This window comes from Eretmochelys imbricata, chromosome 5 (genome assembly GCF_965152235.1).
Source record: "Eretmochelys imbricata isolate rEreImb1 chromosome 5, rEreImb1.hap1, whole genome shotgun sequence".
Taxonomy (NCBI): Eukaryota; Metazoa; Chordata; order Testudines; family Cheloniidae; genus Eretmochelys; species Eretmochelys imbricata.
Genome location: NC_135576.1, coordinates 53753572 through 53774837, shown reverse-complemented (window position 1 = coordinate 53774837; position 21266 = coordinate 53753572). Strand labels below are relative to the sequence as shown.

Below are 21266 nucleotides of genomic sequence, written 5' to 3'. Positions count from 1 at the left end.
ATTCTTTTCTGGCATAAATATGGTAAAGCTCAATTCACTTCAGTGGAGCTTTCCTAGTTTCTACCTGTAAAGAATTGTGTCTCTGTTCTGTACTATAGCTTACTGCTACAACCTTATATTAACAAAAATATCTTATTCTAAGTCCCATTTTCCTGATAAAGAATTTTTTTAAATCCACATTTGGCTCTTTAGACACATCAACATTCCACTGTAGATTTTTGTGTTCTGCACAGTCGACTAACAAGGCATTCTGTATGATCTTAATAATATGACACCTCATTCTTTGCTTCAGTAAATCTTTCAGTGCTTCAACATAATAAACACCATAACAGAAGAACTAGAAAACAACTTTAAAATGTCTAAGTAAATCATTTCTAAAGCCCTCAGCTATTTGATCAACAGCTCCATCTATAAAAATTGCTAAGGCTAAACTCAGACAGAAAGCCAGGTATTTCAAGATCTGTTTCTGTGTGTTATGTCAAAAATATTATATCTGTTGTAAAAGTATATGAATCCAGTGATTAGTCATCAGCACACATTTATCACTGGATTTGAAAGAGCTGGAATAGTGTTTGTCAAGGAGAGGGGGAATATGTATTTTGTTTACTAATGTACAATAGGAAGTTTTGATCTTCAGACATCTCAGTTTGAACCAAATCCTCAGATGGTGTGCAGAAGTATAGCTCCATAGAAGCCAATGTCTACACTGTTTTACACCAGCTAAGAATCTGGCCCCTTGATGTGATTTGTTTTGTTTTTTTTCTATAGGTGTAATTTCCTCTTTAGGGAAAATTGTTTTAATCTTGTTTCATAACAACATGGGAAGAAAGTGCATAAATATGTGAAATTATATATTCATTTGTATTTTCTGTTATTTTAGAGGAAAACTACTTTGTTTCCCTACATTATAATAAATATTTAAGGACAATTTAAAGGAATAATAAATCTAATAATCTCACATTATTATTGTCACAAGATGGGGCTTCTCCCCAGCTTCCAAACACTTGCTGCCATGCCCACTCTCCTTTAACAAGGGTTATTTTTTTAACAAGCAAGTAAAGCAATAGAAAACAGTCTTAACTCACTCCTTTCTCTCAGGCTTCAGGGCCACCCCTCTGAGGAGTCTCTCGTGCTCACACTTTAGAACCCCCAAATTCCTCCTGACCAAACAAAACACTCCCCTTAGTGTTTTAACATATCACAAAGATGCCATACAGCATTTCACCAGGCCATTTAAGGTATGTCTACCCTGCAGCATGAGCCCAGGATTTGAACTCAGACTCAAACCTACCTTCCCCTTCCCATCTACATACAAATCACATTAACCAAGGGCTTGGATCCAGGGGCCCAGGACCCTCTGGGGATGGAGGGGCTGAGCCTGAGTCAAACCAGGACACTATTGCTTTGTAGTGTACACATAGCCCCACTGGATTTGTGCTCTGGGAATCTGCCAAAAGTATCCTGCTATCTCATGGGCTGACTTTCTTTTTCCTCTGGACAGTCACATTTGGTGGGCAGTCATGTTTTCCCACACTGCATCATGAATAAAGAGCTAGAGCAGCCACATTTCAGGAGGGCACTAAGAAGTTTGGAATAGGGTTGGTTGCACTCAGGTCTGCATTCTGCGGTCTGGATGCTGGAGCCCTGAGTTCAGGCCTGGCTTAGAAAATTCTTAACCTAGGGTTGACTATCAGTGTAGAAATTCAAGCCAACCCAGGGTCTGCTGACTCAAGTTCCACTAACCTTCGGCTTCCACTGCAATGTGGACATACCCAGAGTTGTCCTGCTGCCACCTTAGCACAATTGCTCATGCACAAACCTCTAGTCCCAGTTGCCTAAGGAGCAGCTGCACTGGGGAGGAGATTCTACCATGGGGAAGACAGCTTTCATTTGTGCTGGAGATTCCATCCGCACATCAGTTGTAGAAACTGTCAAGATGATGCCTTGGGTACCTTGACCCTGTCCTCTGTCAGTCTGGACCTGTTCATTATTTTGGTTAAACTGCTGTGTCTAACCCCCTGGTCCTCGACCTCCAGTGCAGGTGGTTGGCAATTTGTGCCATAATGTCCTTTTTCTAGGTTATTTTCCACTACCAGTTGCCTACAACCTGGGTTTGGTCGCTGAGATCCAGATAACAAATCCAGTATTACTATAATCTATTATTGAAATTTATAGGGTTGATATTTGAACTTCTTTCATGAATTTATGCAACACCATTTTGCTTCAGACCATTTTGACATTTTTCTAACCAAAAAAGTTCTGTTTTTAATTTCTAAACAATTTTTTGTTTTGAAATGTGTTAATTTATAGTAAAAAGTTTTAAAAAGAAATAGACTGAAATAAAAATGAAACATTTCAATTGTTTCAACCTTTTTTTTTTATTTTGGGTTTGTGAATTTGGGCGGAGGTTGCGGGGGGGAGCTGACTTTTGTCCCAGTTCAAGATGAGAAAATGTTTCAAAGTCACAAAACTTTTCCTGGAATGGGAAAATTGTTTACTGCCCAATTTTACTAAGAATGTTGGAAACCAAAGGACTATTGCAACCTTCCTCTCAATGTTTAGCACTTTAGATGCCTGTAGTAGGTAGTGCTCATGTAGATTATTCTGAATTCACAGTACTGGGGCACACATATCCCATTAGTGTGAATGTATAGGGGGTAACATACTGTTACGGTTTCATAGTGTGTGTGTCTTCACAAAATAAAAAGGGAAACCAGCATAAGCTATACTGCTATAAAAACTTCTATACATATAGAACTGTGTACATACTATAAGATTTTGCCTGTTAATTATATCTGTATAACTATACCAGCAAAATATTCCTAATATAGAAAAGGTCTTAAAGACTATGGAGTAGCCATGGGTTTACCTTGACCTTCAATCTTGTGTGACAATTATAAAGTGCCTTGTCTTTGTTAGGATTTTACTTTGTGATAGTTAACCTGAGTTAAGAACATACCTTTTCTCCTAGTAAAGACAAGCCAGTAACTATATATATATATATATATATAAAAATGTAGGATTCTTGTTTAACAATCACAAGACACTGGATGGTTATTTTAATTGCATCTTTTTTAAGAAGAATTGCTCTAAGAGTTCTAGAATTTTTTAAATTGCTCAAACATTGCTATCTCTTAATCATGGCAAGATGACAATGATTAATAGAAGATATTTCTATCTAAGAAGGAGAAAATAGACTTTAAATATTGAAATGCTTTGTATCATAATTAGCACTGCTGGCAATTTGAACAGAATCTGACCCCAATTGGTAGATATCATATTTCATTAAATAAACTATTTTTAAATGTTCACATCAAAACAATATAATGAACTATAAATTAAATAACTTTTTTTATAATCCATGTTCTCATCTTAAGCACATTTAAGTCCATTTTCCTTTCTGTAGAAGCCTGCACTTGTCTCAGAAATGAACTAGTCTTTCTTCACGTCAGATGTAACTTTACACAGTCAATTTGTTTGGACTGAGGGGCCCATTGCCACTGGAATTGCTGAAAATATATGATAGAAGCTTATACAATATACACTAGCTGGCTCTAACTAACTGACAGATAGAATAATCAAAAGCCTCCATCTTTCCACACTAATCATAGCTAATTGCTCACTAGAGCTAGAATATGAGGATTAGTGTGAAAATGTCTGATACTTAAAATTCAGACTATTTTCTAAGTAAGCTCACAGACCACATGGAATATGTTGTACAGTCCTGCTTTTTTTCCTTCATATTTATCTATGACTGACAAACCAGAGAAATCCAAAATCTTGATCATCTTGAATCAGAAAAGCTCTTAAGTGGATAAATTACCATTTTTAATTCACCACATGAAAGAGTTTGCATTTTTTTTTCAGTTCGAGGTGACCTTGAATTTTTTCACAGAGGCATTAGCTTTTATTAAAATGATGAACAACCTGAAGAAAACTTAAGAGTAATGGGTTTTGTTTAAAAAGGCAGATAAGTACTTAGTTAAATTTTATAAATACATATAAAGAATTTAATTTAGCACTGAGCAGTTTCTATTTTTTGGTCATTAGCCACTGACAGATTTTATTTCCAGGACAATGAGTTACTTCTCTCTCTTAGTAGGCTGAAATTAAGGTAATAATCTAGGGAACTTTTATTACTCCAATATTTGATCCCTTTATAGGCAGCAAATAATAAGACAAGAATGATATATAGGACCCTAGGGGTCATGTCAACCATTAATTTCTATGTAGAACTCTGGAATTTGGCTTGTTAAAGGGACTGAGTGGCCTTCATATTGAACTGAAGGCCCATTAGTATACACCTTTCCTTTAAAAGAGGAAAGATCTCAGGAGCTACAAACTTTGTGTATTTTTCTGACAGACTACAAAAGAGTCCAGGCATGGTTTGACCAACACCAAGTAGAATTAGCAAGCTCCCTCACCTCCAAATTATTTTTGTGACTTAGTCCTGCCCTGAGTGCAGATGACTAGATGACCTCTCAAATTCCTTTCCAGTCCTACGATTCTATGATTTGAAACGTTAGAGCTGGAGCCAAAAGTATGTGCAAGTTAATGGTGGTAATCCTAGGGACCTGAAGAAGAGCTCTGTGTAAAAGCTTGTCTCTCTCACCAACAGAACTTGGTCCAATAAAAGATATCACAGTACCTCACTCACCTTGTCTCACTAACCATATCAGGAATAACTCATGCTCTTGATCCCTTCAGATATGTAGTTGATATGTTATCACTCTAGGTACGTGTAATTTTAAACATCTGTCAGGTTTGTCATGGATCTATATGCAGAACTCAAAACTCTAGAATGTTATATGGATTTGTGATGCTACCAAGATAAATTTTATCTCATTAACCAGTGAAGTGCATGGAAACACTACAATGTGACATTTACAATGGGGAAAAACTGGGGATGCACCAATGCAACTGAGAGCAAAATCTGGCCCAACTGACATGTCATGCCTGTACAAATTTTATGGTGAAAGGTACTAATGCCACGTATGTTTTGAGTCACTGAAGTATAAGAACTCTGGCTGAAACTCTCACCACACCCAGACAGTCATTTAAGCAGATTATGTGTGGTAAAGCAGTGTTTGCCAGGCAATCAAACTTCTCCTGAGATTCAACTGTATTACAAAGCAGCTGCACAACAGAAGAGTTGAATGTTCAGACTCATCTTTTGATGTGATCTTAGTTGACCGGCCTTGTCTAACAGGTTTCCCTAGTATAGCCTTCAGGTTGAAGCAGGAACATGGAACAGTTTCTCTGAACTGTGAGATTGCTGTCCAGGAGAGATGAAGGCCCAAGAGAACTGGTGAAAGGGCAGTGGTGTTCTAGTTGAGGTTTTCTGCAAGAGGGTTGCCTGTGTGCAGTTTGGGACCATCTCTGTTCAAAGAATCAGGACTGGTGTAATTGTTAGAAATAAACAAATTACACTCAGAGAATATCTTGACTCAGTGTAACTGATTTCTGCTTCAACAGAAAACTGACCTGTATTGTTCTAAAATCTACCTACCTAACAAAAGAGGCAACAGAAGATTGCATCTGGCCAGTTTCCAAAGATGGATTCTAAAGTTCTCAGTTTATGTGCATATCCTCAAAACATGAAATAGCCTATGTTATGAATTTTGAGTAGACAGCCACAGCCTCTGCTCAAATGCATTCATACTACCAATAGAATGTTGGAACAGTTAAACGTGTTCAAGTAGTCAAAATGAGTGGTTTTGCCTAAAAAGTGAGAGGTTTCAGCAATGTGTATCACTTATATGCATACTTACGCTGAAAACGTGTGTAGCTGTGGCACATGTCATGAACACAATTTATTCATGGACTTACTGAAACAAACAATTCACAGGAATGTACTTAGATGTGTAGTCAACAGGGAACTCTTCATCCTTTTGTGATTTGAGACATTTTTTCATCTAGTTCAGCTCTAAATATGGTAAGATCCAAGACTAGGGAAATCATATGCGTCTGTGCCATTCTGGACATATGCAGAACATGAATACACTACACTCTTATTACTGTAATAAGGCTGCCTAAAAGTCCTTTCTCTTTACAATTCCAGCAACCTTATTTTCTGAACTTCTCATAGATGAAACCACATGGGTAAAAATTGAAGTTTAATATGGAAACTGGCCTTTATTGAAAGGAAGCATCTTTAAGCTTTCTGGTAAAACTGGTTTTGATTTGACCAAGTTATGACTCATTGAAAATAGCACTCTGCATATGTATAGTAGATATTGCAAGAGGTTATTTGCTAAACTAGATAAAAAGGGGTAGCTAAGGAAGCAATGAAGCATAGGCACAGGGGACTATTTATAGAAAAGATATCTTTAAGGCCCAAAATAATTTGGTTTATTAAGAGGTGTCACATTGTGTACTTTGTGAACTTTTTCTGGTGAACTAATACAACCATTTTCCACAGCTCTGCAGTTTAAATTAGAGCAGGGGTTCTCAACCTTTTTCTTTCTGAGGCCTGCCAAACATGCTATAAAAATTCCACAGTCCGCCTGTGCCACTATAATTGGTTTTCGGCATATAAAAGCCAGGGCCAGAGTTAAGGGTTAGAAAGGAGGGCAATTGCTGTGGGCCCCATGTCACAGGAAGCACTGTGAAGCTAAGTTGCTCAGGCTTCTGCTTCAGTCCTAGATGGTGGGGCTCAGGGCACCAGGCTTCGGGCCCTTGCAGTGGGATTTCAGCTTTCTGCCCTGGGCCCCAACAGGTCTAACACTGGTACTGCTTGGCAGACCCCCTGAAACCTGCTTGCGGCCCCCCCAGCAGGCCCCGGACCCCTAGTTGAGAACCACTGAGTTAGAACATGGGTTTTCAACTTGGGGGGGGGGGTCTGATCACACCCCATTTCCTAAATGACTAGAGGGGAGAGGGAATCCTGAAACATTTTCTGTTGCAACACGAGTCACAATATAGAGAAGGTTGAGAATTACTGAGCTAGAACTTTCTTTCTGCGCTCCCTGTCAAGTTCAACAAGAGTCGAAAGACACCTCTTCCCTGCTGTACCAAACTCTGGAAGCTCCCAAATAAAATTAGCTAACTACAGCCTTTTGAATTTAATAAAATTTATAAGCTACTAGATCAAGCTGTTAGTTCTTATTTACTGACTAAGTCATGCACAGAAAGAGAATTATTTAGACCCTAAAACAATTAGATTGTCTATTAGAGGGGGTTTTTAATGAATTAAGATGAACTGAGAGACATTCTTAACTGGCAGCTATTGCTGAAAGAAAAGCAATGACAATTTTAAAAGTAGAATTAATCAGTTACTCTCTCATACCTAATTGGATTATTTATTTAGGGCACAATTTTGACATGCAGTATGTGCCCACACAGAGGAGAGGGTACAGTTACTGCTGTGCTTCCCTACATAGGCTACCTGTTGCAGGGCAGGGTTACAGAGCCAGGAGAGGAGGAGAACAATCCTCATGCATCTGCTATTCCCCTCCATGCAGGTGGGCATGGAATGGGTGAGTAAAGAGAGAATGGATTAATCTTTCAATCTACTACTCTTTTCCAACACAGAGGGAAAGAAATCTGCGAGGTATATGATGATGCAGAGTACTTTTCCCAGAAGAAAGGGAGGAACCTCTGAGTCACTGTATCATCCCTCATCTCCTCCTGGACCAGAACAACTATGCACTGCCCCTTTTTCAGAACTTGTGACAAAGCCACAGTGTAGCCCTTAATTCTGTTCTTGTTTAACAGGACATTTCAAGACTGTAGTATGTGTTTGTGCAACTAGGCAAATCTATATGAGATTGATTGGATTTGATTGTTAAAATTGCTGTGCTTTGAACACATTTTGCACAATTTGCATTTTTTGCTGAACATATGTTGAGTGTCCAAAAATATGTTTCTGATACTAATATCAACCATATGGATCCTTAGAGAATGACTGTCTAATTTACAGTGCATGAAACAAATGCTTATTACTTCTTAAAGTGTTTTGCTAATGCTGACACTATGTATTTCCCACAGATGTAAACGAATGTGAAGCTGAACCTTGTAAAAACGGTGGCATTTGTACAGATCTTGTTGCCAACTATTCCTGTGAGTGTCCAGGTGAATTTATGGGAAGAAACTGCCAATACAGTAAGTATTGCAATTGTTTTACAGATCTACCTGTTTAAATTCTTTACTCGATGCATTACAGAATCAACCATGTAATAGCACCCAGGATTCCACTATATCATTAATGTATGGGTAAATACAATATTAATATAAGATGGACAGGTTATGAAGTTGGCAGACCTTGGGTGCATTGTGCAGTACATGGTTTTTCAACCAACTTGAGGTGTGGACCTCTTAAATATGAACTGAAGGAGCTGCTTTTTTAAAGGGGCTTCAACTTAGTCTCCAATTTTTCAGGCATAGCAGTCAAAAGGGTCTACAGCTGTTGTCCTACAATGGGCAAAAGGGCAGGGGAATTTGAAAGAGCTGATAGACATAGCCCATAAAAGATATGTGATACTGGAGATAGTTGTTGGGTTGAAAATTCATTTGGTATTGTTTTGGGTGGATGAGATGATGCTTGCAGAGTGTGCAAACTGCTCTAGTACAGTTATTAACATTGACTCAACAGCCTTAACAGATTTAATAACTCTTGCTTCCTGTTTTCTTGGTTGCTTAACAACCCCAGACTCTCAGCTGTGAAGTGCATCCTAGTGTAGAGATTCAGAAAGTCTGAAATAGTGCCAGATGGACTACAAACCATCACAAGATGGTCTCTAGCTATTTAGTGTTGACTGTCATGATAGGAGAGCCTCCACACTTGGGTCATATCCTTTTCAAAGGAAAATGATACAGCTGGCCCACTAAAAATATGCTTCAGCATAGTTAATTCTTAGTAGCAGATAGAATACATTATTTTTTTCCAAATTCAATCTTTGATGTTGTTCCATGGAATTTGTGGAGGAAAGATTAAGGGCTGCACTGTGTGTGTGAGATAGATCACGTTAATGGAATCCCACTTCAAGCACCACTTATTAGATCAATAGGGTGGAATCTTGTGGTTTTCTTGTGTGAAGTGTTATATAAAAATTGTTGATAGATCATTTTACAAGGTAGTTATGTAACACCAACAGACCCCGGTTGCCATCCAACCGGGGACCTCTGGAGCTTAGTGCATGAGCCTTTATCACATGAGCTAAAAGCCAACTGCTTGTTAGCTAAGGCTGTAGAGCAGACTCGTTTAACACTCTCTTGATCTCTCTAAGTGGTCTCAGTGCCACTAGATGGAACAGAACACCACACCCAGGAGGTGTGTGGGTTACACTTACACTTGATAAATGGAGTAACTGGCACATTATTTGGGAATTCATCAAGAGATCATATCTACCTCCTGGGGGGTTATCCTTCTGTGACGTTCCCCTCTGGTGTTATCTGGACCAGTGATCTGATAGGTCACTCCAATCCTTCACTCTGGGAGCCAGCCTTACCCTGCTTCACTGTAAGAACCCCCGCTCCCGGGCTGTTCATGCACAGCCTCTAGCATGCAAGCTGCTCCCAGTTACGTGAGGGAGCACTTTTGGATAGCCACTGCTTGGATTGTGCAACCGAATGACACTAGCGAATATCTCCAGTTCCAAACACAACGCTAGGAACCTCCATCTTGCAGTGTCCAGTTATACCTGCTGGAGGCTGAAAGCTTATATGAGTTTGTCAATTTAACGAAGAAATTGATATGTACCAGGCTTGTTATCCCAAGGGGGTCTCTGACACACTTCAAACCAAACACACTGCTTCATGTAGAATAAACAAACAAATTTATTAACTACAGAAGATCGATTTTAAGTGATTATAAGCCAAAGCACAAGAAGTCAGGTTTGGTCAAATGAAATAAAAGCAAAACACATTCTAAGCTGATCTTAACACTTTCAGTGCCTGAACAAACTTAGATGCTTCTCACCACAGGTTGGCTGGTTGCCCTTCAGCAAGGCTCTCCCCTTTGATCAGCGCTTCAGTCGCTTGGTGCTGGTGTCTGTAGTTGGAGGTAGAAGAGAGAGAGAGAGAGCATGGCAAGTGTCTCTCCCTTTTATCATGTTATTTCTTCCCTCTTGGCTTTGTCCCCACCCTTCAGAGTCAGGTGAGCGTTCTCTCATCGTAGTCCCAAACTGACCAAGGGAAGTGGGGTGGCTTACTCAAGAATCCAACAGATCCTTTGTTGCTGCCTAGACCAGTGTCCTTTGTTCCTGTGAGGCTGGGCTGGGTTTGTCCCACACATGCCCTGATGAGGTGTGAACTGCTCTCTCTGCTCCTGGAGAGTTTTGCCTGGGCTTGTGTTAAACCAGGAGGGCATATTTTCAGCCTCATAACTATGTACATTAAATTACAACCTATAACGTCACTATAACAACAATGCTCAGTGCATCACGAGCCTTCCAAAGATGCCTGACATGACAAACTTTGCATTGGATACCACACAATCATATTATAAAGATGAACATGGGGGTGCAGGGTATTCCCCCGAAGGTAAAGAGAATCACACCTTCCCATTTCTTGCAGGATATAAGGATAAAGAACCATCACATATATATTTCAGGGATTTCAGGCCATATATGTGCAATGCCCTTTGCTGCTAAACATGGGACATTATAATTAAAGAGTTGTCACTTTGGATGGGCTATCACCAGCAGGAGAGTGAATTTGTGTGGGGGGGTGGAGGGTGAGAAAACCTGGATTTGTGCTGGAAATGGCCTAACCTGACGATTACTTTAGATAAGCTATTACCAGCAGGACAGTGGGGTGGGAGGAGGTATTGTTTCATATTTTCTGTGTATATATAAAGTCTGCTGCAGTTTCCACGGTATGTATCTGATGAAGTGAGCTGTAGCTCACGAAAGCTCATGCTCAAATAAATTGGTTAGTCTCTAAGGTGCCACAAGTACTCCTTTTCTTTTTGCGAATACAGACTAACACGGCTGTTACTCTGAAACCTATAATTAGATAATAAAGGATGGATTTTTGAAGGGACTGTTGCTTTTTTAGAGCCATCACCTTTTATTCTACTTTGGCTCTCCTTGAGGTCCCAGTATGTAGAAGTCAATGGCAAAATTCATATTAAGACCAGAGGAGCGGGACTGAAACTTAAGAGATACTCACTTGTGTTCTCTCATTGAGTGGTCCTGCTGGTTTCAATGAGTCTAGGTAAGTGCTCAACAATGTGACTCAGGGTTCCATAGTCTGGCCCCTTGCAAGGAAATGTCTTGGGGAATTTAAAAGGATAACTTTGCTGGGTTAGGAAGAATTATTATAATGTGTATCAATTTATTGAGCACAAACTCTTCACAAGCCTGCTGAGTCACCTTGATGTAGACTTCCAAAAACACATTCATTATGACTTAAAATGTGATTTCTAAAGAATGTGCTGGAACTGGTAGTGACAGAGATATGAAACAAAAAATTGTTATTCCCAGGATGAGAAAAATGCTTACAAACGTGTGTCTGTGTGTGTGGGTGAAAGGCTCACAGTCCTGTACTACAGGATTCTGTTCCTTATTCTCCTGAGGGAAGGGGAAGAGAAGTGCTGCCAATAATATATGTAGGAGGCAAAACCCAATGAGGAATATAAACCAAGTGTACCAAGAGAGAATGCAAAAAGAAATTGGAAAGCAATATAGTTGCTAACATCAACATTTATACTATGTATAATTTAAAAGAAAAATAAACATTGAGAATATGTTGATCATAGTACTGTCTGTAACTACCCGTAATGCTTCAGGTTACTTTATGGTAACATAAATGGATGGACAGATGGCCAAACACCTGCACTGACTACAGATCATTGAATTATCCTTGTTTTGGGAGCTCACCACGTCTTCCCTAAGCACTTAAACACGTTTTAATAACTTTTAGCATTTGTTTGTGAGCTATAAACATAAACTAGCTTTAGTTCAGTTCATATTAAAACATGGATTCTTAGTAATGTACCAACATTATTATTGTGCACTATAGCAACTCCAAATACCATCACTGTAGTTAAGGTTGCAAACACCCAATACTATTATAAAGAGTTTTACTATGTTGTTATATCTAATTATGTAATTACAGGTAGTAATTACACATTCTAATTACATCATTATGCATATTTACAGTATTTATGTAATTAAATGCTGTTACACTAATTATGAAAATGCATGATTACTGACTGAAAATTACCTCAGACAGCTCAAAGATTTTTTCCCAAATCATAGACTACCAAAAACATAGAAGACTGAGCAGAAAAAAGACATATTATGTCATCCAGTCCATTTTCCTGTCAAAGTTGGGCTGTGCTCTAGAGTGCATTTTCTAGGGTTACATCTAGGTTGTCCCAGATAATGGGGCTTCTGCCATTTCCCTGGGGAGATTATTCTACAGCCTGATATAGCTTGATGCTAGGAAGTTATTCCTAAATTTTCTTTTTTCTAATTTCATTTTACCACTCTTAGTTATAGCTTCTTAAATCATTTCTTTCTGTCCTTCATGTTTACCAACTCTTGGATTTGTAGAGACTGTTATTTTATGCCCCAGTTCTGCAAACTGCTCAGTATCCATGGAGAGCCCAGTTCACAAATCCCATGAGCTTTTCGTGGCAACTAATGTGATGGTAGTGGGAGGGGCAGGCTAGGCTGGAGTTGAGTTAGTGAGGCAATTCCTGCCCTCAGAATCTTCCTGCTGCTACTGTTGGTACGAGGGAGTAGCAGAGAACTTTTCAGGACTCGCACCCTACAGCTAAAAAGCTCTGTGGGTTGGGAAGAACAGACCATGCTTGTGCTGCTTTGGTGCAGACACTGTGGCTGATGTTGAGGAGCATTATTTGTTGTGGTCTGTGCAGACTTAGTATGGAGATGGGAAAAGGGATCAGGCTAGGCTGCAGCCATACTTCTCCATGACTTCTTCATGGCTCTGCTGGACCTACTTCTTATTCAGTGTTTTGTTTTCCCCTTTAAAACACTTTATCCCTTAGTGCATCTGGATAGTTTTAAACTCATTCTGCTTTTCTGTCTTATTAGCTGCCTTTATCTTTTCCCTCCAGACTTACCTGATTTTGAAATCCATATGGTCCTCATTTCTGGAAGGTGTTGGGGCGGAAAAAGAGCAACAGAGTAACATGGAATGGGAAGGCTCTGAAAGCTTCACAAAGATGTATGATAGCCCTTCAGTATGCTTATTCCCCGTTCCTCTCCCCCCAGGAATCCTCTGTGTGAGCCTACCTATGTGATCTCCCTGGAGTTGGGGCTCTAGATGATGTTAGGGTTGTAGTTAGAGCGTAATCACTGTCTACAGCATATTCTCTAAAGACTCCATGGGTATTCTATGGAAATCCATTCAATAGTTAATGCTGCTCAGATTATTATTAACATTATCTCTGTGCCTGAACCTCCTTCAAGAAAGGAGTTCTGTATTATTGTGTGTGGAGAATCATGCTGCCTGTGCAAATGAAAAGGCTGGGAAGTATGGAGAGAGAGCCGGCTCCACACAGATAATCCCTAGAATTTAAAGAATTTGCCTGCAAATGCTCCATCTCCACAGGATTCAAAGGCTGAGTCCCTTTCTGTTCTATGAACTTTAAACCTCTACCATTTTGATTGCATCTTACCCACTAGATTTCTTAATTCCTCAACATTTGGTTTTCTGACATCTAGTGCCCTCACAGTGCTTCATTCTTTGAACCATTTCTTGCTTTTATGCTGCATTCTAGTAATTAATAGTCACTAGCTTCATTTAAGCTTTCCTGTTAGTCTCAAATTCTCCACAAGTAAAAAGCAGCTCCAGTTCCTTAGGTTGGAATCTCTTGCTTTCTGGATCACAAAGTTGTCTTATTGGCAATTGAGAAACTCTTTTAATTCATGTTTGGCTGTTTTTGTTACCTAACACGCATCTCTATAGCTAAAACCTCAATGAGCACTGAGTTTGCAGCTTTCAACACCTTGGAAGTTGGATCACACAGTTCGCCCTTTTTCTCCTTCAGTTGTGATAGTCCGCAGCAGGTGCTTATGATATTTTTTTCTTTTTCTTCTTCATTCTTTGTTCTCACCTAAAGAATTTCACCAGTGTGATGTTACACTTACTGATTAACACTATTGCAAATCTCCCATAACCTTCAGTGGGAGAAGGATCAAGCCCCATCATTGCAAATATTTTTGACATATGCTACCACTCTTTCACTTTCTCATCTTTTTCTGTCTGTTAATAGATTACATTCATGTATATTGACATTCCATTTAGGAGAATCATCCCACCCAACTTAGCAGATCTTAACATCCATTATTTAGTGTCAGTTCTGATTCGTGTTGCTTGTTTTCCATGTTTCTTGTATTTGTGGAGAGAGGCCCAATGTTTAAATGGGAATGTTAGTTTTGGCTTGGACTCAAAAACAAAACAAGACTTAACTCTCAGAATCTGATATTGAGACAAAGTCCTCCATCAGATGCCTCTGGGTACATTTTTACCATGCTGCTTTTGAACACTGCAGAAATATCTCACTTTTGAAAATTCATTCCTCAGTACCTTGAAGTGATTAGGCAGTAAAGGATAGAATTTTACTCAGACACCTAATAGATACTCATTGTAAATTATTCAGACAGGCCCCCAGGACCTGATCGCACATTTTACACATTTAATTAGCTCCTTGCTACATGAGAGCCACTCATTTAATATGATCACTGAGGCACACCCTAACAGGGTAGTAGCTTTCAAGTTGTGTCAATACTTCTATTATGAAGTAAATTCCATTTTCTAGCATCTATAACTTGGTTATCAAATTTAATTTCAGATTGAAGTTTCTCAGGAGAGGAGATTCTCTCTAGCTATATTTTCCAACCCAGCTCCTGGCCTGATCCCCCATACCCATTGATCCCATGCTTTGTGGAGCTCCTTTAATTAGCTTTTACATTGTTGGCGGAAACATGTATTTGGGTAGCACTTCCCTCCCAACCTGAATTCTGGTATATCCAAGTCTGCTTACTGAAATGGAGGAACAACATGGCCCTGAATTTGCTAAGTCACTTTTCTATACCCTTACTGACATTAGACTGTGCACTTTAGAATATGCACTTTAACAGCTTTGTCTAGTCAATAATGCACATTCTTTATGTCCCTGCAGAAACAAAATATAAATTGCGAGTAAAGACTTGGTTATATATATATATAATATAATATAATATAATTATAATTAATATAAATACATAATATAAAAGCCAGAATGTAGCTACAGACTACACAACTTTAAGAATATAAGAATGGCCACACTGGGTCAGACCAGTGGTCCATCTAGTCCAGTATCCTGTCTTCTGACTGTGGCCTGTGCCAGATATTTCAGACAGAACGAATAGAACAGGGCAATTTCAAGTGATCCATCCCTTGTCATTGAGACCCAGCATCTGATAGTTTGAGGTATAGGGACCACCATCACCACCTGACCATCTTGGCTAATAGCTTGTGAAACTCATTGCCATGGGATGTTGTGAAGGCCAAAAGTATAACTGGGTTCAAAAAAGAATTAGTTAAATTCATGGAGGATAGGTCCACCAGTGGCTGACTGTGCATTGTGTGAAGAAGTATTTTCTTATGTTTGTTTTAAACCTGCTGCCAATTAATTTTATTGGGTGACCCCGGGTTCTTGTGTATGTGAAGGGATAAGTAACACTTTCCTATTTTCTTTTTCCACATTGTTCATGATTTTGTAGACCCCTATCATATCCTCCCTTAGTCATATCTTTTCTAAGATGAACCGTCCCAGTCTTTTAATCTCTCCTTGTATGGATGTTATTCCATATCCTTAATAATTTTTGGTACCCTTTTCTGCACCTTTTCCAGTTTCAATACATCTCTTTTGAGATAGAATGACCAGAACTTCACACAGTGTTCAAAGTATGGATGCACATTGATTATTACAACATCAAAAAACTAGAAAAGATGAAAAAGTACCTTCAGTGAAAGTATTAATCAATAGAAAGATAAAAGAAGAGCAACTTTACAGTTGAAATGTACTCAGCAAAACTGTCTTAGTCAGAAGGAAGCTCCCTCATGTTTCAGCTATTAGACCTGTTGCTGACAGACTGTAAGACTTGGTTCAGGTCTTTTCTGTAGTAATATGCAGGTCACTTACTCAAAGAGTCTAGCCATGAAATAGGGTCCTCTGCTAACTGATTCAGTCTGCTCTAGTTTTTAACTACCAATCAGCAGACACACAAGTTAGAAATATGAGTAAGATAGTTCTAGAGCTCTGTAAAACTTTCATAAACTTCACTGAGATTTACCAAAGTTAATACGCTTTTTGGTAAATCCAGGTTAATCCAGTATAAACTGTGCAAAATTTGGAGATTGTGTCCCAAACTATGCAAAACTCAACACCACTTTGAGATTTGCTTTGTATTTTGGAGCTTCATTTGGACTCAGAATTCAAACCAAACTGCAGAGATTATAATGGAACAGGAAAAAAAATGGTTCACATGCACCATCTGTGAATTGTAAATCACTGAGGGCTTGTCTCCACTTACTGGGGGATTGATGTGCAACCTAACATACGTTGACCGAAGGTACCTAAGTTGACCCAAGGTACATAGCTGGAGTTGCGTAACTTAGGTTGACTTAGCCCCGTAGTGTAAACCTTCCCTGAGCTTGCACAGCTCCTGCCTGCAGCTCTCCGAAGATGAAGGAAATGCAAGAGCCTGCTGAGGCAAGCTTCACAACTCCTGCTCACTTGACCAGAAGGAGGTTTCCACAAAGCTCCTGTTTCAAGCTTGGGGCATGTTATGTAAGACACAAAGGAGGAATGAGAAATATGCTACCTGTTAATTCTACTTTAATCTCTGGCTGAAAGTTCACATGTATAGCTATAATGTTACCAGAAAAGACAATTATTACTATTCAATGCAGCAGCTGAGAAGTCACAAGAAACTTTTGGGAATTTCTCCACTAGCTAGTAGTTATTTGTATCTATAAGGGAAAAAAATCACATAATTTACCACAGGGTTATCTGCTCTTTGGTTATGACAGGTTAGGTACTGGAAAAACACAGTCATTGCCAATCAGATCTGAAATGTGATGGCATAGTTTTGTGGTGGCAAGCTGCCAGATAAACTGTTGTCCTGAACCTGCCAGCTGCCCTGTCTGGGTGACCCTCTGCAGCCTGGAAGATCAATGTGTGTGTGGTTTTAATTAAAGCAGCCACTTTTATTGAATCTCTGCTTTAAAGTTTACTGTTGTATTTTTTTTATGACAAATAGAGACCGTAGTCTTTCTCTCACACCTTACATTTTAACTAAGACTCAGAATTGTACAGGCATGTTTTGACAGGAAAGTGGTATTCAAGTTTTTAAAAGACAGTCTGTCATAACATTTTATTATTTCATTTGCTAAAGGTGACTGATAGGATTGATCCTCAGTTCCAGTCTTTATCTATTATGGTAGACAGTTGTCAGCTTGACATATATGTATTACTGATGTTGTTTTCCGTTGCTAGTGACAAAAGTTTTAGAACCCATCTTGGTTGAGTTTTTCCCCCTTGGCACATCCAACACCTTTGGTAGAGTATATTTGTACTATCACATGCAATTTTAGTAAAAATTGACTTTAAAAAAACCTTTACTGTCTGAAACTGCTGGGCTGCTTAACATCCATTGAAGTAAAGCCACAGCAAATGTCAATATTTGTCTGACAGGGAAATCCTGTTACCCAAGTTTCACTTTCACATTTTTTATTGGAGTTGTGATGCTACATGGAAAATGGAAAATTTATAAAATTAATATCAGTGTTACCAAAATTGCAGTGAATCATGCCAGATATGCCATGTAAGGTGTCAGTGACGGTGTTATGATTGGCAAGTATGATAATTTTGTTTATATGTTTGTATCACCTTTGTATTATGAGTTATAGATATTGTGACAGGGTCGGACCAGATGGCTACAGGAGAGTAATAGAAGGCAGATATATTAACCCCAGGTTAAGTAGGTCCCTTTTCCCTGGGTAAGGTAACAGGGAAGGTTCCAGAACAATCAGGAACCTTCTGGACACAATTAAGACAGACAGGGTGATTAAAACACCTGCTGCCAATCAAGAAGCTGCTAGAATCAATTAAGGCAGGCTAATCAGGGCACCTGGGTTTAAAAAGGAGCTCACTTCAGTTTGTGGTGCACGTGTAAGGAGCTGGGAGCAAGAGGCGCTAGGAGCTGAGAGTGAGAACGCAGACTGCTGGAGGACTGAGGAGTACAAGCATTATCAGACACCAGGAGGAAGGTCCTATGGTGAGGATAAAGAAGGTGTTGGGAGGAGGCCATGGGGAAGTAGCCCAGGGAGTTGTAGCTGTTGCACAGCTGTTCCAGGAGGCACTCTAGACAGCTGCATTCCACAGGGCCCTGGGCTGGAATCCGGAGTAGAGGGCGGGCCCGGGTTCCCCCCCAAAGCTCCCATCTCCTGGTCAGACACAGGAGGAGTTGACCTGGACTGTGTGTTCAGCCAAACTGAGGGCTGCTGTGAAGCTCCAAGGTGAGCAAATCCGCCAATAAGCGCAAGACCCACCAAGGTAGAGGAGGAACTTTGTCACAATATATATAGTATATCTTTATTTCAAAACTTGTGCTGTGTTTCTGGGTGACACCCTGAGACAGAATGGCATCAGCACTAAGCTTCTTGATGGTCCATCAGCTGTACAGTGAACCCATTGAGAGAAGGGAGGGGCTACACCTATGAGTCAGCAAGACATGTACGGTCATGCCGATGGGCAGAACTCTAAGGCTTTTCTATGCCATGTACTGTGAAGCTTGTGTTTGGGACAAAGGAAATATAAGACACATGGCAAAAGTATAAAAGACAGCTGCATCTTCTCCGTTCTGTCTTCATTCCTGCTTCTTACTTCTGGAGTAACCTTTCTACAGACAAGCTCTGAACAAAGGACTGAATGACCCATCCAAGCTGTGGATGTGTTCCAGAGGACTTTAAAGCCAGCAAACTCACCAGTACTGCTAAGAACTTGATATATAGACTTTGAAGTCTTATGTAAGTATCCGATGACTTGACTATTTAACAACTCTCTTCTTGTTCTTTCTTTCTTGATAAGAAACCTTTAGTTTTGGATGATAAAGGACTGGCTGGCAGTGTGGTATTTTGAGTGAGATCCAGACTGATATTGACCTGGTAATGTGGCTGGCCCTTTGTGGTTAGAACATTTTGTATACATGAGCACTGTTTTTAAGTAACTTCTCACTTTATTGAACCTATGTGCTTTTTGGGAACCAGAGAACTGGAATGCAATAAAGGGGGCTGTGTGATTTCTTTTTTCAGCTTCTTGATAATCAGTGTGGGGGATCAGGAGCACAGTTGGTAAATGGTTGGTGAGTCTAACTTCAGTGTTAGCCACCAGTCTTTGGGAGAATCTAGTCTCCTTTTTGCAGCCTGCCCTGACCTTGGCATTTTCAGTGAGGGCTACCCCAGGCACCCAGGGCACAAGAGTAATAGCACTTAAATAATAGTAAAAGCCTTTTTTAACTTCAAAATGCCTTATCTATACAGTGGTTCATAAAATGGGTATTTTTATGGTATGAAATTAAGCAAAACTTTGGTAGCAGCTGGGATGAAATGTTTGGTTGCATGTGTTCCCTCTGTATGCCGTCCCAGCTCTGTGCATGTACCTGGCACAGCAGACCTCAAATGAACTGCCCAATGACCACAAGATCTGTTAAGGTACAAAGGCACCCAGCCAGGTTTATTGTCAACAAGGCACAGTACTAGTATCCTGCAGACTCCACTGGATCACTAATACATGTATTCCCGTGACAATGGACCAGCTCAGTGAATGGTGGGACTTTCCATTGCTCCCTAGGCTAGACAGACACACTCCCTTTTAGTTTCCATTTTACACATCAATGCAAACAAGTTACGTACTGCCCCTCTGATGTAGTTAGTTGACATCCTCTGATGTAGCTGTTTACCACCCATCACCTTGTACCTCTCTATCCATCACACTGTCATCCTGACCGTATCATTCCTCAAACCAGGCCTTTGATACAAGGGCTTATGTTTCAGGCCCTCTTCCTACTGCAGTAGCTAATATATTGCCAACCAAGTATGGCTTGACTGAGGATCAGTTCACAGGTAAAATTTCTAATGTTATGTCTGTTAACATAAATAAGTTCTGTATTCCTGTTTTCCTAATATTTGTGTGCCCATGTTTTCTAGTTATTCTCTTTTATGTGTGCATATTTTAAAGATGCAACCTACGCACAGATGTGCTTAGTTACATCACAATGAGAGATGAGCAAATAGTGGGGTGCAAACATCTCCAAATATTTCTTTGAATTTGAAAGCAAATTTGAACACTCAGGTCTAGAATGTGTCCAAATCTTACTGTTTCTTCCTCCACAATGTTTCTAAGATCTGTCCTTTTCCATCTAGCTAACAACAAGAGGTTCTTATCAGCTCTCACATTGATTATGCAGCCTCCTTATACTTTATACCTATATACTCTTATACCTCCATGACACCCGCATCGACACCCAATCTCTCCAATCCATAAAAAATACAGCCCCTAAGAGTATCTCCTTTGATCCATCAATCTGACTGCATCACCAGCCCTACAAGCCTTTTCTTCAGGCACAGTTGTGGATGTTTTAAGTGAAATTCCATCCACTTCCATGACCATTACCAAGTCCATGTAGAAAAATAATACAGAAATCCATTACAGATTAAACAACTCACAATAAATCTTTACTTTTTTTTTACCTTGATTTTTTTTGAATTTGAGTGAGAACTTAAGTCATATTCTAACTTGATTCCCCATCCATTCAAATAAGCTTGAAAACCAAATGAATTAAATCCAACTAAAATAGCACACATCACTAGATTTATTTTCCATGTAAAAAATTCACCAAAGGATCTGAGCCAAATTCTACACTGACTAGACTCTATTGAATAATGAACTAATAAAGAATTGTTCCTCCCCCCCCCCTTATTTTTAAACGTTGTCATCTTTGGAATCTGAAAAACTTTGGAGTGCTATTTTATGAAACCTATGTAAATAAAAGGTGGGGGAGGGGGGCTGCAGAGGCCTGAACTATTTTAGTTACAATTTAACAAATAAGAGAAAACCTTGAGCATATTTTCACACTAAACTATTGACACTGGAAATTGTTTCCTTCATGATAAGTGTCAGTGAAAATTGCTCTAAAATAGAATTCCATTCCTCTTCTCAGAATGCATGATATAATCCATACAAAGCCTTCTCATGTTCCACTGAAGTCAATGTCAAAACTCCCATTTACTTCATGGCAAGCAGC

General features: G+C 39.5%; 1 protein-coding gene across 1 annotated transcript in view; it reads left to right on the top strand.

The window, feature by feature from the left end:
* EDIL3 (EGF like and discoidin domains 3) overlaps positions 1 to 21266 on the top strand; it is a 385232-nt gene that overhangs the window by 208333 nt on the left and 155633 nt on the right. The window contains exon 5 of the mRNA XM_077816328.1: positions 7990 to 8103. Coding sequence (XP_077672454.1) covers positions 7990 to 8103 — 114 coding nt within the window. The remainder of the gene's footprint in view (positions 1 to 7989; positions 8104 to 21266) is intronic.